Raw genomic sequence first — 18,183 nt, forward strand, 5'->3', positions numbered from 1 at the left:
TTTTTGGACATAGAACTTATCAAAAATATGTACACAGCAACTCGGCATCAGGCGGGTTTTTTTGGGTCAGTCATGTTTGATCAATCTTTGGAACTGCACATTTTACGTCGCCTGTGAGTGCTAACAAAGCTCCGCCATGGCTGCAGAGTCCAGAGGTGCTTGTGATCTGTGACAGGCTTGGGGGTTTCACATGCTGACACAATCACAATATTCGCAAAACAAACCGCTGGTTTTGCTTCGAAGTGCAAACTCAAGCGGCCCAGCTCTTCTCCCCTCCGCTCTGGGCTCAGTTGCAGGATATCCGGATCGATCCACTCGCTCCTAGGCTCCCAAAACGATGGCCTACCCTATTAGAGGTGGCTCAATAAACCAAGGTCAGCTCTTTAATTATCAATGATAACAGTCCTCAGGGTTTCCATCCTGATCAACTATCCATCTCTGACCATGTTTTGATCTGTGATATCCCTCCAGGTGGGATGAGCAGGACAGATATCGCTTGGCAGGTCGTCCGGGTCATTCTGCTGCAATTTTTCAGTCTAGATCAGCAAGTGAGTATCAATTCTTTTGTTTGGCTTCTTTCCGATCAATTGATCGATTCAAATATCATCAAATCACTCGTCCTCATTTCGCTGATGCCTAAAATTAACTCTTTGCACTGGTTGCATGCTTGATAATCAAGCAAACCAGCTTAACAGAAACGGTATCGGCGATCAACCCTCTCTTGCAACGTCGAATCAAAACGATCCTCGTCGATTAGTCGGCCCGGTCAAGCCTCAAAGCACAGGCTTATTTGCGAGCATGAATTGCAACATTGTGAGTTCCCTGGATCATTTACTGGTGCTTCCACCTTGCCCACCAAATTTCCTAGATAAAACGAGCAATAATCCAAAAACAGAATGTACATACATAGTGAACTGACCAACAGCCTCCCTCCAGTTTGAAGATAGACCCCTGCAGTATGGGATGAACCTCAACAACGATCCAGCTCGAACAATCTCAATTTCAAATCCGAATCGACACACAGGCCAACAAGCTAATCATGTTGAGCATTTTCAGCGACAGCCCAGCAATCGATTTGCTTTCCAATCAAACAATCACTCGCCCGCGGCAGCAGTGCTGTATGCTCACCTTCAACCTCAAGCCAACAGTATGTAACTCCCCTTGTGCTCATCTAAGCATGCCCTTCTCCCCCTCTTGGGGAGAGGGGGTCCTTTCACGAACTAATCTTGGTACCAATTGTTTCTTTCAACATCCTCAAGACATTAGGGGGGTTCACGTTAGGCTGATTTTGAAATCAGTCAAAAAACCTTGTTAAAAATTGATGGCTGCTCATGCAGGTCTATGCAAGGATATTCTAGAAAATAAATAGAGTTCTCAGCAAGACCTCCCCTGTAAAGGCCTTGCTGAAGGGAATGCTTATGCAGTATTTTTTTTAAGTTTATGCAGGAAGGGTGCATGAGATTTGAAACCATCCGTGACCAGCAGCCAAAATCAGGCTAACGTGAACCCCCCTATTGGTCACCCTGTTCCCCTCCCAACCAACCGCTGGCCACCAGCCGTGCTGTTGGATATGGAACCGATCAATCAAAAGCACTCAGGCTTTATTCTAGCAAACAATCAACAACGACAGCCTCCTTTTCATGACCCCATCTCGGGGGGGGGGGCAAACATTGCTCCATCGCACTGGCCTGTTGGGCAGAGCTCTGTTGCTAGGCCTCTGCATCCCCTTCCAAATTGACCGTTGGCAGCTATGTCGAATGCAATGCGCCGGTTTCAATCAGCGAACTCTTTGCATCCACAAAATCGATTGAGCAGCCAATCAATAAGTGGAATCCCCCACAAGTAAGCCTTCCTGAGATTTCAAGGCCATCAATGAGGTCCAGGTACTTGGTTTTTTGCTTACAGTTCTTTGTTTTTCAGCAACAGATCATCCAACGTTTGTGGTCAACCATCAGCTCCACCCGGCCGCAAGCAGCCCTACACGCATTCAACCCCGCTGCATTTACCAAATAGTTCTCTAGACCTATCACTTCCTGGTACTATACCGTCTGGATGTGGTGCGCATCACCCGCAGAATCCAGCTCACAAGCAAACAATTGACACAGAAAACGCTGACGATCTTCAGGATGCTGGTCAAAAGTACGAACTGAATATTAATTTCCTGCTTTTTATATTGTCTCTATCCCTTCATTCTATTATTCCCTCTTGCTCTGGTTTTCCATTGGTTCAGGGGGCAAGCATACTTTGCACCCGGCCATCCCCCCCTTCTTTTCTTTTTTTATCAATCAATTGTTTGATTAGTAGCATGTGTGCTGGGGGCAAGCATAATTTGCACCCGCACTTGTCTACAACCCCTTAAAATTCCACCAATCACTCTGTTTTCGGCTTTTGATCAATCAGCAACTGACACCGGTCCATTGATCTTTTGAATAGGATTAGGAAGCGAATTCGTCCAAATAGAGCTGCCGCCCGATGGGCCAGATACCAAGCTAAAGCAAAGATCTCTTTTGTTCTTCCTACTGAAGATGATGAAAGCCCCAAGGAAATAGAAAATTTAAATCATACAATCACGGCCTCCTTGGGTTCCAAACCCACATTCTACTACTTTGTTCCCCCCAAACGTCAGCACGATCCAAACCCCAGTGAACTTCTGACGTCACAAGCAACCTTGAAAGCCTCCTATTACGGCCTCTCCTTTGGAACTTGCGTCATTGCTCCACAAAATGGCCTAGGTTTCTGCAAGTTTCAAACCATTCCATTCTCCTCAATGTCACCCAAGGAACTTCAAAGCTGGGAAAAGCTCGTATGCTTTTTCCTTGATCAAATAAACTTTGTGGGTCCGGTGAAGAATAATGGGCCTCTTATGGGTGGTTGGATGTGGGCATGTGGATAGAGGAAGGGCATGAAACAGGAAGGATTTGGACGCTATTTCTCTGTTGGTCGACTTGCTGCGATGATCAGGAAATGTAGATACAACGATCAAGACAAGGCTGTGGCGTATCAAGAGGCCAACGAATGGATTGCGACACATCTTCAAGAACTTGCTCCCCGTGCATTCAAGGAGTATTGAGACAAATTGATCAACGGCAACCTCCCTTCAATGGCGCATATGGAGTACCCAACACCTTACAACATGTTCGACTTTGCATCTTTTTTCACTTTTACCATGTACAATTTCTTCAACGGTCCACACACAGACACCGACGTCAACACCTGGACTCTAGTTTGCTGGATTCTGATCTTCAACCCCAGCAAATCAAATCCGGATGATCCAATTTTGGCTGACGACGGTTTCGACATGATTGGTGGTCAATTCACTTTCCGTGACTTTCAGGTCTATATTGACCTGAATAAGGTGGTTGGTTTCACTATGTGTGTCTTCAGGTCAGGCACTGATACACACCAGACTTTGGATGGTTGCTCTCCTTCTGATATGTATACCAGGATTGGTTTCTCCTGCCAGATGTCTGAAAAGATGTCAAATGCAGTGGTGGCTTACATTCAATCCAATACAAAGATAGCTGGACAGAAGCAGCAGATCCAAGATGCGCAAAATCACATTGCCAAACAGAATGCAAAAAAATCTCAAAAATAAACTACATGTCTTGTTTCTTCCATCTTTTTCGTGCTTTCCATCTCTCTCTTGGCCGGAATCCCCAGTGTGCTATTGATATTTTGTTTGAACATTCTGATTCTTTATAGTTTTAATTGCACTGAAAACAAATTGCCTGTCAGCTTCATTTTTTCGTGAAATAAATATCAAGGGTTTCACATCAAACGTTCCAATCCTCAACCTCACATTAATATAGGTACCACTTGGCTAGACTACATTCTGATAAATGTTTGCTTGCCGCCAAGGTCACTGCAAATAAATAAGTGCTGTTTGGAAAGGCCATTTGTAAGTTGACCATGGATACTCCTGGGAACAAGCTGCGTGAATTCTCATATAATTCATTGAAATATGTCTTGGATGTGAGAAGAGTTTGTTGAAAGGCTGAATAGAATAGGTAAGCAGACAAGCTTCCAGGATTGTTTTGATTGTTTTGTGGTGATTTGAGTTGTAAGGGGTGGTTATCAGGACCAAGTTTGAAAATCTTGATAGCTTGCCTAGATACATAGAATGGGTTTAATGGGACACAAAAGCATAAGATTGTAGATCATAAGCACTGGTGGCGAAAAAAATTACACCTTGAGGAGATTGGAGATGGTGAGAAGATGGAAGCATCTTCTCACCTTGGGTGTTCATGTTATTTCCGCAGAAACAGGATAGATGTGAGTGAGACACAGCATTGGATTGTGGGAAAGGGAAGGTGTGTACGCATTTGCCCTGATGTGGAAATCTATTCGGTCCAGGGGAGTGGAATTGGTTGTGTCACACAAACGTATGGCCGTACGTTTGTGTGACAAAATGGGTGCACCACTCTGCTTGCAGGGAAGATATTTTCTTCTGCTTCAGCCAAATACATGCATGAACCAAAGAGATCATCCTGGTGGTTGATCCAACAAAGGCCATAGTTGGCCAAGTTTGGTCAATTACCCCCTTGTCCTGCAAACTACAAAATCAACACTCATCCCCGCATCATACAAATGCATGTGGCATGTGATAGGACAAGTAACTTTATTGGTGTTTGGTTCATATTTGTGCCCAAGCTGTTACATAGGTAGCTGAAAGGGATGATGCAGAACTCAATTGTGATAATTTACATAATAGAATTCCTTTGTTCTTGCCTGGGTGTGGGGGTGGATTGCCTTTCATAAGATAATGATGAAGGGGATTGGTGGTGAAATAGCTTCTTGACAGAATTTTGTGCACGAAGAGAGTGGTTCAGAAAAATTATAAGAGATGGGAGCTTTGCCCACAAATCATTCCCGCCATGCTATCATCCTTCAACTCGTAAATCCACCAATTCACAATCAAAAGTAGTATTCGGATATCCACTCACAATGCTTGATTTTGTTGGTAATATCCACATGTCTTTGACCCAACTCTGCTCAATCACCATTGTTGGTAAGGAGATACACATGGTCAACTGTGTTGCCAGTCCCAACGTAGTTAAATATATATCAGATTCTGAGACAGCTCAATTCCAAATAGTACTCAAGACATACAGCTCCATATTCCCACCTCTCCTGCTTGATAGAGATACCCAAGTTTTCATCTCCGGACACGTTGCAGCCTCATCTGCAACTTCTCATCCAAGAATTGATGTGCCACCTGGTTCCTGGATTGCACATAAGGGGGATCTTGAGGTGTTGGTTGGAAGCCAAGTCCAGAAAGCCCTTGTTTCCGGAAGCGTTTATTTATCAAAGGTCTTTTGGAACCGCGGGAACCAGTGGAACAGCTATGTCAGAGTTTTGGACTCCTCCCTTGGAAAGGTATGTCCTGTATAAAGATTGATGATGCCTTTTGTGATGATTGACTTAGGATTGTTCTTTTTTTTGGGGGGGGGAATACCTATTCCTTTCCTTGAATTTCATTAGAAGCTGAATGTTCAACTATCTGCCCAAAATGCAACCACATTGCGAGGAATTCAGAAGCTGGAGCGTGGTGACTGGATACAAGTTCAGGGGTGCAGTGCGCAAGGGCTTGCCCAAGAAGATGGGGTGTTCAAGGTGAAGGTCAGTTTGTTATACACAAAAAACTATCCTTTTATATACGAAAAAGCCAGAGCTAACTGGGTGAAAAATGGTTTCTGGGAAAGATTGATGTCTTTGTAGTTTTGGGGTGCTCCGAGTCAACTCCCTATGTTCTCAGAAAGGATCCAAAGAAGAGGTTCAACTTGAAAGTGGACGATTGGAAGCCGGAGAAGAAGGAAAAGAAAAGAGGAGGAAAGAAGCTACCACCCAGGCGTTTTTTCAGACCAGCAAGATTTTCGACAAAAAATGAAATCTGATCTCATGCAAAGTCCACTCTGACCAGAAACATAGGGTTTGAAGTAGCCAATAGGATTTTTACTTAAGTTTGTTAGTTGTCATTTTCAGTGCTTGCTAGAAGTTTTCTCACCTTCCCAAAAGAAACCAGTCCAGCACAGGTCTCATTCATGTGATGGCCTCAGATTCTTTTCCAATTTTATATGTTTTGTTGATGCCTACTTGTGTTCTTGGTTGAATCATTCTCTACAAGAGGACCCCTTTCAAGACAGAAATGTTCTTTTTTTGAGACAAACCTTTTTCAACAGGGAGGCCAACAGGATTCAAAATCTTTACTGATGTGATCCTCCTGCCGCATCAAAAATACACAATGTATATAAATGAATTGCATTGTTTGAGGTGGAACTACAACTGATTGCGGTGATGGTAGCAATTTGGATGTTTAAATGTGTAACACAGCAAATCAGGTGGAATCCAGCAAGAAATTGTGTTGCACAGTGACTACCTTGTTTTTTACCTGGCTGATGGGAAGGTCTGGTGAGAAGCATTAATCATCAGTTTCTTTAGAATTTTCTCATTTCTAAGACATTGCAGTCTTGACTTGGTGGAGGCTTGTGGCTCCCATGATGACCCAGGTGTTAGGTGATGCCCCTGGGTCCAAGTCCAGCAACATTCTTATACCAGGAGTTTTGTACAGCAGCTTTTTGTTTCTTTAGCCTGGCTGAGGACTCCAGTGCTTACAGTTGCTTTCTTCAGCTTTCCCAGTTGAAGCATTAGGCTTGGTTTTTTTATTCCGGTCATTCTTGACTGGCGGAACTGCAACATGGTGTTGGCCGCTTGTCATGCCAATAGATCTTTGCTTGAATTGACTCTTACCTTTGGTGTTGAGTGATATCACCCTTGTTCAGTGACATTGCAATAAGCAAATTGTGTTCTGTTTTCATACTACCAAATCTGTATCCGCATTCACGTAGGTGCAATCAGTCTTTTCAGCTTTTGGGAAGGGCTGCCCCGGAGTTTGCTAGGCTTGCCACTTGCCGCAGATGGCTTGGATTGCAGCAAATTTCTCACAATGTCAGGCCAGTTATGGTCACCTGATCTCACCCAAATCAGGGTGTAATTGTTTTTCCAGGCATTGACACCATGGAACATCCATCAGTACAATAGTATTTCAAGGCGTGGTGGGTTGGGAAAGAATCAATTCATGCGGCCGAGGTGGGTACTCATGGGATTGAAAAAAAAGGCAACAAGGAGCGGGTTAACAATATGAAAAAAAAACATATATATTAGAGATTATTTGTCAGTAATCTGAGAGGAGGAATGGGGGATTAGGAATGGGCTGGTGGGTTGCTTGTGTTGCCAGTGTTTTAGGAAATCAGTGGTAATGGCTTCTGCAAGTTCAGTCCGAGTGGGTGGTTTGTGGAGCGTTGAGATCTTGTTTGGAGACTGGAAAGCTGGTTGGAACAGTCGAACAATATAAGCAGAGAGATTCTTCCATATTGGTTCTTCAGGGGTGTGTTGGGCCACCGAGTTGTCCATGATGATTGACATTGCCTGAACAAAAGACATACATTCCGAGACAGGAGCAGTGCGGTGGTCCCGGGAGGAAATGAAGAGTCCCCAAACACTAGCTAGTAAGAAATATATCAGAGGTTGAAATTTTTGCCTCGACTGAATGGCTCGGAATCGCTTAGCCGATTCATCCTTCTGGTTGGTCAAGGATGAATCCCCCTGGGGTCTTGTGGTGAGTGCAGCAGAGTCGCCAAGTTTCTTGGTGGAGCTTCGAGTTGCACGTGAAACTTTCTTCCTCTGGGTACCTGTGAGAGGTTGTTGGCTGAGACCGTGTGTTTGGAAGATGACATACCCCATGAAAACATCAATAATCATGTTACAAAAGGTGTGGAGTACGTCGACAGAGTGAGATCGTGGAATAACATCTGATTCAGTGGTTGGGATTTTCTCATCAGTTGAATCAAATGTTGAGGATGAGTTCTTCATGTTTTCTAGGTGATTGAGGACTTGTACTGCCTGTGTGATCTCATTGTCATCTTCAGCGGTTTCAGGTGGCGGTGGTTTGTAAAGGTTTTCAGCCATGAGTTCAATGGAGGCTGCAACGATCTTGGCCCAGCTGGACGTGAAATTAGCTGGAGGGTTTTGAAGCCGGACGAGGAACCGGACAAGAGTCGACTCAGGATGAGGTGTCTTGACAAACGGTGAGATGATTTCATGGGGCTGGAGTTTTTCATCCTTATTCGAAAATCTGGAAAGAAGTGGAAAGTCAATGATATTGGGACAGTACCACTGCTCATTGGTTGATGGTCCTAGAAATTCTGGGGCTGAAAAAGGAAAAGAAATAAGCTGATGTATAAAAAGGAGTAGGATACTGCAGCAAAAAAACTTACCCAGAGAGCTAATGTTCTTGATCCACAATGAGTACAAGCAAGATGTCCTTGCAAAATGGAAGTCAGGGTTGTGAGGTGCCTTGGTTTCCATTGATCTGGCTCGGAACTGGACCAGTTTGGATAGAGATTTCCACATATACTGATACTTATTCCAGTTGGGTTTTACCCCGTCGAGTTCCTGATGGAGCTTGACCAGCTTGATTCTAACATCGACCAACTTGATGATCGTAAGGTTGCTGTTGGTGAGAGGGGTGGATGTATCGTTGGGAAGCTTGTCTCCTGCTTCAAGAGGGTTGTTTGTGGTAGGTACAGCAGATTCTGAACTGGTGGTGGGCTGTGGTGGCACATTGGAAGGAGTTTGTGGTGGTTTATTTCCGTTTGGGAGAGAGCTCGTGGAGGCAGATGGGACACCAGGTGTTTGAGATGGTGGATGTGGACTAGGGAGGAGAGAGGTAGGGATTGGGGTTGGTGGCTCCTGTTCGGGTGGTACTGGCTCAGACAGTGGATTGGGAGGTGGAACTGAGGAAGGATCCAGAAGTGGGTCAGCTGGCGCGTTGGTTTGACCTTGATCTCCGGCTGGAATTTCAGAATGTTGGTGCTGTTTGTCCGAGAAATGCTGAACGTCCTTGAGTGTTGATTCAGCAGGTTGACCGCTAGACACATTGGGAGCTGGCTGCGGAGGAGGTGCTGTTTGGTCAGAACCTATGGGGCCGGTGATTGTTGGTGAAGAATTGGGCTTTGGGTTCAACAATTCGACTGGTTTGACTGAGTTACCCTTGCGGCTTTTTGGTTTCTTCCTGGTAGGCTGCTTGGAAGCAGTTGAGGTTGTGGGCGGGTGAATTTTTGTGGAGCTTTGGTGTATCTTAATTTCTTCATCTTCCGGGATTTCACCAGTCTTTTCCCAAGCTGCAATGGAATGTGTGTGAAACGTAAGCTGTGATGTGATGATGGTCAAGGAGAGAGTTGAGGAGAAATACCCACTTTGCTTGGTGCTAGTCAAAGCCTTCTCAAGTGTGTTCACTATCTCCTTGGTGGTCTTCGGCAATTTGAGACGGCGTAATATACGTGTGGCTTGCTCGGCTTCATTCAGGTTTCGGTTGAATTCTTCAGATGTGATTTGTTGAATTTCCATATCGAGGATGGGCTCGCTGGGGTTGAGTGGGGCAGCCGATGTTGGATCGTTGGAGTTCCTTGAGAATTCTTGAAACAAGGGGGCAGGAAGGATGGGAGCAGGGGGTGCTGCACAGCCGGGGAAGTTCATATCTAGTACTGCTTGGGCTATATAAGAAGGGAGGGGAATTAGATTTTATGTATGTGTAAAACATACATAGCTGGTACTTACTTGGGGGAGGAGTTCCATGGTTGCTGGGAGTCACTGTGTCTTGCAATTTGGGTGTATTATCAGGGCTTGAATTTTTGGGTGATGGCAAAGTCATTTTGGAAAGCTTGAGAGTTGGAAGGTGTGTGATGGGAAGGAAGGGGGTAGTCTTTTGTGGATAGCAGGAAAGTGGATGTGTTGGATTTTGGATGGGAGGGAGGAATGAAGCGCAAATGGGCAAGGGGGGAGTCTATTTATATTAATTCTCCCCAGTGTGGTACGCCTCAGATACCACTGAGTGCAAATTTTTGTCCCTTTGTGCACCCACAATCTACCCCTTTGACCGCATCTTCCCTAGATATGTTTGGTCTCACAGAGCTTATTATGTCACATAGTGGATAATCCTTTGTAAGAAGTGGTGAGTGCCGTCATCATTATGCCCTTCTAGATGAATCTTGTATATATTTGAATTAAAGCTCACCCCACTCAAAGGCCGGCCTCCCGCTTAGTTTTGTGGATCAAGCAAGGATTTAACCAGTAAATCACCACCCACATCAGCTATTCAAACTGAATGGGTTGAGGCAGGCACTCTCCTAGCTGCCACTTAGCTAGTATGGGTGCACAAGAGATTCACAAGGCAGTTGGAAGTCTGGGACAAGTCCAGAAATCCCCTAAGTTCCACTTGGGTTGTGGCAGACTTCGGATTGTCTTCCAACAGGGCGGTGCCCAAAATTTGGATCTGGGCTTGAAAATTGTTCACCTCACTAACTCCTGTTACATAAGCATGCATATGATACTTGGAATTGCACCCACCAGACTGTGTCACACAAACGTACGGCCGTACATTTGTGTGACACAGTCCCGCAGCTAGCTTGCCTGCAGACAATCACACAAGTTGAACAAGCGCCACCAAAGACTTCACACAACGTATCAGCCACAATAAGACAAAAAACTAGTAAATACAACCAGATATGGTAAAAAACAAGCACCACAGCTTCCAACTACACATCACTCCTGTTCCATCCAAAATTTCATGATACAAAACAAAAATGAAAAGGGCGAGTCAACATGCATAGATCCGGTCCCGCTCGGGCCTGGTTGACCACCAGTTTGAGAGTTTGCTGGGCTTGGTTGTGGAGCAGGTGCAGGATTTGGGGAACTTCCAGTTGGTCCTGGTCCAGACTGGGGATTTAACATCACAAGGCTTTCCATTCCTTTGGCAAGATCTTCAATGTTGAAAGGGGGCACTTGAGAGACTGTATCTTGTTCAAATTTACACAACCGATTTCGCCAAGCATTGGAGTAGCAATTGGTGGGAAGATTGCGAGGGACTCCATTAATACCCTTAGTATGACCATGAGAAGACTTGAAGCGTCCATAGACATTATTGTTCACTGATTTCGTCTTGTGATGTTGAGCTTGAGCAAGAACCATCTTGTCAAGGCCGTGGAGAATGGTTGTAAGTGAATCGGACCGCCACACCGGGAGAATTCTGGTTGGTTGAACCAAAGCGCTTGCCCCCTCTTCAATATCGGAATGAGTATCCTTATCCGCAAGTACCACAGCGAGTTGATGATTGTTGGGGTATAGCTTTGCAGCCATTGCGCATCTGTTCTCACAAATCTGGTACATAGTGGATATCAGTGCGGCTGCTCTACTCCACGTTTTTTCTAAGGTACACAACTTACTTTCTTGCGCCATCGGGTATACTGGGCCCTGACTAACCTCAACTTTTTATCAGATTCAAATTTTGTCACGTCCACACTGCCAAATTTCTGAATTTCTTCACATTTCCCACGAAGCCATTGTTGAATGATTGCTGGTGCCTGAGCTGCCTCTTCCTCACTTATCTTCATCTTCGTACTGAGCCACTCCACAGACTTCTTCCCCATCACCTCTATCACCGCCAAGTTCCAAGGAGAATGGTCCATCGGCTTCACCGTCCAATCAAACGTCATTCTGGAAATTCCTGCCAAAGCGAGGGCTCTCTCCACGTCCCCCCTAGTCTGAGGGCTGATTGGCTTGCCGCCTCAAAGGTCACCCTTTTTAGGAGCAGAGGTGAATGGAGGTGGTTTGATATTCTTACGTATTTCAGATTCGGCTTGAGCTACAAAGTAATCTTGTTCTAGAACTGGTTTGTCGGGCAGACTGCAACGAATACTATCAAGCTGCTTCAAGATGAACTGAGCACGCCTTTCAATCCAATACTGGGCTTCCTTCTCATTCTCCGAAGGTGGTGATGGAAAATCTTGTGGCTCATCCGGACCACCAAGAAATGACTTGATGAAAAACTGAATCCCTCAAGAGATTGGCTCGAAATGCTGAATGGTCGTAGTCCTCTTGGCTATAGACTTCACACGGCGCTGTGTTTGTTTTTTTCCTGCAGCTTCTTCGGCACTTGACTTCTCCAGTTGGGACTGCTCAACAATAAACTTGGCCGAGAGCTGTGGGTCTTGCGGCAGCGATGCTGGCTGAGATGATGTGTTGGAGGACTCGCCTGCAACCAGAATTTCATCAACCAACAGCATTCAGTTTGAAGAGAGGATACTATGGTTGACTCACCCTGGGCCGCTGTACCTTGATCTGTTTCCATTGGAGTTGCGCTAGCTTGAAATTTGAATTTGGGAATGAGACCGGCAACAACAGAGGCAATCATTTCTTCGTCTTTTGAGAGAGGCTCTTGGGATTGATTGGCATTGTCTTCACCGATAAGGGGTACAGGGGCACCAGTACCTCCAGAAGAGCTGTTGGTTGGGTTGCTGGCCATGATCAAGAATGGAAGAATAACAGACTTTGATTTTGGAATCTATTATACACCAGGATAAGGTGGATGAGAGGTGGGTCTACAAATAGAACTTAGGATAATCAGTTGGAGATGGGTTCAGCCCAAGCTTGAAGGTCATCTGAAGATATATGTGAACTGCGTTGAAACATTACGGATTGGGCATGCTCCTATACATGATAACATAGGGTTCTTTCTAATCTTATTTCCCTTTCAAAATTACAAACAAACAAATATTTGGTCAAATTCTGACTGCCACCTTCCCTGCTCTGTGCACACCTCAAAGAGCCTCCCAACCCTGCATGGAAAAACACATATTACAGAGTCAGCACTACATCAGACCATGCGGTGTGAATCTTACTTACCAATGTTCCCAATCCAACAGCGCTGAGTGTTGCAGTTGAAATTACAAAGGTACCACTTTGATGACTGAGCATTGCAGCATGTCCGATTATTCCTTCAGTACTGATCACTGCAGCAGCCTCATAATCAGCGCAAACCAATCGGCAATTCAGATCTGGATAATCTCTGTATGGATCCTCATTTCGTTGTACTTCTTCAAAAGGTTTAACAATGACCCAAATTTTTTTTGGTGTTTGGATTGATGAGAATATCCTTTTGATTTGGCCAAATCTTTGGTCTTTCCCAAGAAAAAATTCAACCAGGCTATTTCCCTTGTGCTGTTCACCAGTGGTGAAACGTTTCCCGTTGACTTCGAAGTCTTTTTCAGTGACCACATTGGGGTTCAGGGCCAGCTGATTGTCACCTAGCTTCCCCCTCAAGTCCTTTTTCCCAGCCGCCGCTCTTTTCCACTTTGTCAACAGAGGCCCCTTGAGTTCAAACTGTTGATATTTGTCTTTATTTGTGATGTCCTCATTCGCGTTTGTATCTCTTGTTTGACTATTCAGAAGGAGTTGGAAGCTGGAATTGATGTGCCATGATTTTAATAACGTCTTGGGAATCTTGTCTACAGGTAGTTTCAATTCATCAGTATGTATTTGAAGATATAAAAAGGGTACACTGGTAAACACGTACCCGGGTGGTGATTGGTTGGAATCTTTTGCAGAATTCCATTCACACGCTCTTGGGCCCATGAAGCAGTAGATCGAGGAGGTCCAAACCGCCGGATTACCTCCGGTAAATGTTGCGTCAGGTGAAGGTTTGGCCGACTGTTTTTTTCAGGCCAATGTGTTTGGAGTAAGGATGGCTATAGAGCGGGCCGGCCAACAGGCCGCCCGAACCCGCGCGGGTTTGGGCCGGGCTCGGACACACATTTCAGATAATAATTTAAAATCGGCCCGGCCCGTCCGACCCGTTTAGCAAACGGGCGGCTCGCGGGCGGCCCGCGGGCGCCCGTGGGCCGCCCCCGGTCGGGGGACCGGTGTTCTTCGAAGCGGGACTGGCTGCCGCTGGCAGCTGCAGTGCCACCTCAGCCAACTACCAGCTAGCCATCGACAGTCGACCGGTGACCAACTCACCCCCACGGGCCACAATGGCAAAGAGAAAGACACGCGCACACCCTGGTTTGTCCGAGGAAGAAGGCGAAACTGACGATATCCGCGTCGCCGAGAGATCGGAACCAGAAACTCCATCGACTACGCAGCAGGAGATCGATAGGCAGCCACCTAGAACTGATGCTTCAGCCCCCCAGACACCAGCCCCCGCCGACAGTTTGAGTGAATCACAAGAAACCGCCGAAGGGAGCTTGTTCAAAAAGCGTAAACTCACCAAATAGCGGGCGGCCTGCGGCCCGCGGGCTGCCTGCCACCCGCCCGTTTAGTAAACGGGTTTGGGCCGGTCTGCGTTCTTGGCTGCACTGGCCCGGCCCGGCCTGTCCGCTAACTTCACGGGCTAGCGCGGGCCGGCCCGCGGACGGCCCGAGCCCGCCCGATAGCCATCCTTAGTTTGGAGGGATTTACGGTAGTTTAGTAACAGATTTTCAAATTCATTGAGATCGGTTAATCTGATTCTTGGAAGAGTTAGGAAGTGGGTAATCTTAGACAAGAGTGTCGTGGATTGAAGTAGTGAAGAGACACGCTTTCTATCTTTTTCTGTTTCTGCTGCAGCATCAGGTTTGGTCCAGAGGGGAATCAGAGATATAGTGTAGTATACTTTGTATAAGATTAACCATTCCGCAGCCTTCAAAGATCCATGGTTGGCTTCCCCCAAGTTATGGGGTACACGGTCAAGCCACAAAGGTACCTGGGTGTGCATGATTGTTTGTCTCACAACATCCAGCTCAATCGGCGTTAGCTTAAATTGATTGTCGTCATCTTCATCTAGTTTCTTCTGGGGTTTTTTCCCTTTCTGCACCGCTCTTGCTGTCTTGTCGCTTGCATCAGAAGAATACCCAGCGGAGCTAGCTAAATCTTGTTCACTCATATCATACATTGTTTGTTTCCTGAGCCGAAGTTGATATGAGTGAGTTGATGACGTACTAGAGTCCCCTAATCTTCCACTTTGGGAACTTGAGCTGGAAGAGCATATATTTGCGGTAGATCCTTTATCCACAACTGAAGTACTGGGAATCATGAATCCCCCCTCACCTTCACCAATGACACATATTTTTTTGGTTGGTCTTCGGGCAGTTGAGCTCTCTGGAATGGGATCTTGTTTTTGTTTTCCCTTCCCCTTGTTTACGTAGTCCTTTGCCTTGGGGCCAAATGCATCTGTGTAGGGAGTTTTGGAGTATGACTGATCATTCTGCCAACCTTCGTCCTTTTCTCTAATCTTCTTCAGCTCTTCCCCAACAGTAGGCAGGGCCAAAAAGTGCATGCTGTGATCCTTCAGATCACCAAGCACCAACGCATGCATCAACTCAATCGAGCAATATTCAACAGGACGCCAGTAGGGGAGCTCGTTTAGTACGCTCCATCGTGCTCCATACTTCTTGAAAAGTTCTTTACGATTGGGGAGGCTGTTACATTTCAGCCAGTCGGATGCGCGGGCAAGGTGCTCAACATGGTTGCGGAGAAGGAACTTTGATTTGTCTGTCTCTTCAATGTCTTTCTTGTCCAAAAGGCAAAATTAACAAAAGAGACTGGCTTGATGGCTTCCAAATCCAGCCGCCTTTTGAAGAGCTGGGAGGTCTGCAATAAGTGGAAATATTGCAACTCTGATATTACGTCCGGTTGGGTGAGTAGCAGTCGATTCAAAGAAGTGACCAGGAGCCCAAAACGTTTTAAGCTCCTGGACTAGAGGCTGCAAGAGGTGGTTGACTTGTTCAAGACTGGGCTCTGTGGGTCCAGGAATTATACCAAAAAGATAGATGTTCTTGACTTTGTATTGTTGAGTGGGCGGGAGATTCAGACAGACCAGCGTAATTGCCCCCAGGGAGTTCTTTTTCCCAAGATTAGATGTTCCGCCAGCATTAAACCAGTCAAGATAAAGACTGAATACAAGATTTCCCAAGCTGCTTGTGAATATTCCTTCTCCCTCATTGTTGTTGGGAAATTCTCGCCACACGCTTCCATGCCAAACGTCCTCCAATTCCTGATCAGCGGTTCTCTCTAGCGCAGCCAAACTGGAATTGAGTAAGGTTTTGAATTGTTGATTGAGGAGTCAATCTTTCAGCCAAGATTTTAAAGTCAAGTAATTAAATGTTTGAAAGGGTTTTGGAGCACCCCGGGAGTTAGTGCGCGATAGAGCTTGATCGCATTGGGGGACAACTTGTTGTGACTCGTTCCACTTTTCAAACATTCGATACTTTGAAAAGAAGAGTTCGGTGCATTTAGTAACCTTTGTTTCATTCGGATACAAGGCAAAGCATTTCTTGCAACATATTTGAGAGGTTAGTTTTGGAATGAGTCCAAGACAGTGAGTAACTGATTCCCAAGTAGAAGGAATCTGTTGGACAATAGGAGTCGGATCTATAGATTTTCCATGTAGGGAACCCCATATATTTGCAAGAAGGACAACATTCTGCCTTGCGGCCAAAAGGAACAAGTTTGCCAATTCTTTACTTAGGTGACCGCTGAAGACCAATTTGGTCATTTGAATCATCACTTGCATACAAAAGTCCCCCTCTAAGAAAGGTGGGCGGCCCACGGCTTGTTTATCTGAGGTTGAGTCTGTGGCAGGCAACTGATCAAGCTCTGGGTCAGGCACAGCAACAGAATACGGGAATATGACATGCATACTTAATAACTTACTTGGATTGCATCCGAATTTCCTTGAGGTTTCTCAAGCTGTGCCCTCTCCCTTGCACACCTCTGAGATTCCTTCCTTTGGTGATCTTGATACACCTGCCGGGACAACACCCTTCCTGGAAGAACTCCAACTCCTTCTACCGTGTGTTGTGCAGTGCAACAAGAGGCTTGCTCACAGTTACAGACATAGAGTGGCATATTAATGATTTAGGATAGTAGGTATTTAGTGATTGTATCAAGAGTGAGAGTGGTGGGGAGGAACAAGTGTGATTGAACTGGGTCAAGCAGGGATGGTGGTACTTGGCTTTCAGATGATGATGTTCAGAAATTTTCTACTGCGGCCCCATATACACAGCAAGGATCAGCATTTCTGCAGATTTGTCAGATCTATTTAACGGAATCACATGCTTGCATTATTGTGTATTCCAACTTGTTCTGTAGCCATCTGGTGTGATTTCAGTGTCTCATCGTCACAAGTAGAATATCACATGCAACAGAGTTTTAAGTTGTGCTGTGCAAGTGTGCACATGTGCTGCAATATTTGCGTAAATGATTGTATCTGGGATGTCCACCTTAACGACTCATGCTGAATGTAGTTTACTATCATTCTTCTTGCTTATCAAACTAGACACAGGGGGCCGGTCCCTAGTTTTACAAACCAAATATTATATCATTTGATAGATCATGGAGATATCATAAATAGAGTTCCCCTTCTGGTGTAGTGTTCCCCCAGACTGCTTTCTGCGTCAACAATTGTCCAAGATCCACAAAAATGGTGCACACTACTTATTCCACTTTGAAATTTAGTCCACTCCAGTTGAAATGGCTCCAAGATATGCAGCTTTGGGTAGATAGAACCTTAGAGGAGATAGAACTGGATCCTGCAGTCAAACCTCACACCAGGGATACAAATGATTGGGAAGGTCACATAGTTTTACAAGGAAAGATCGATAGTGGTGCACTAGACCTTAAAATTCCTCAATGTGCTCTTCCAGACGTGATGGCTTGCTGGAATGCCAGAAGAAATAGGCTCGGAATAGGCAAGCACATTACCGCATACTTATATTGCCATGGTTTCTGCTTACCTTGTTTTCTGCGGTGATTTCCAGGACCTGTTGCGCAATACCCTATTGAAATGGGTGATGCAGTATCTACAGGACGCTCAATGGCTGCACCCCAAAAGTAACTCCTGCTACGTAAGTTTTCCTCTCTTTTTTGCAGGCAGGAAAGGTCCTGATCAGGTCCATTTGGCACTTAATACACAGCCCTCAATATTCCTCAGTAGTGCTACATCAGAATCCACTTGAAGCTTGAAGTCTTAGATCTTTATTTAGCTAAAACTACATACTACCCACCACATAAAACAATGATATCTGTTGCGATCATAGGTTTTGTTTCTCCAAGTAAAATCAAGTGACACCCAAATTATTTCTCAAGATTGTTTCCAGTTACCAAAAACAAAGTGTAGAGTGATTTATTTCTTCTGAAACCGTTTCCTTGGACTTCTCTGTGAAGCGTGCAGAAATGGAACCCTTTGTTTTGCTTTGGCTGAGAGCATTGAAAAAATTTGAGTCTTGGCTGCAAGACTCGTTGAGCTGAGTACACCCACCTCGCAGCCGAGTAGGCTATATTGCATGCAGCTTTTGTATTGGAATGACGTTT

General features: G+C 45.4%; 1 protein-coding gene across 1 annotated transcript; it reads left to right on the forward strand.

Moving 5' to 3' along the window:
- Positions 1-337: 337 nt before the first annotated feature.
- PtA15_5A702 (uncharacterized protein) lies at positions 338-757 on the forward strand (the record flags this gene model as incomplete). Its single annotated transcript, XM_053169492.1, has 3 exons — positions 338-374; positions 472-548; positions 680-757. The coding sequence occupies 3 exons, from the start codon at positions 338-340 to the stop codon at positions 755-757; spliced, it is 192 nt and encodes a 63-aa protein (XP_053020683.1).
- Between the last annotated feature and the right edge of the window lie 17,426 nt (positions 758-18,183).

This window comes from Puccinia triticina, chromosome 5A (genome assembly GCF_026914185.1).
Source record: "Puccinia triticina chromosome 5A, complete sequence".
NCBI classification, from domain to species: Eukaryota; Fungi; Basidiomycota; class Pucciniomycetes; order Pucciniales; family Pucciniaceae; genus Puccinia; species Puccinia triticina.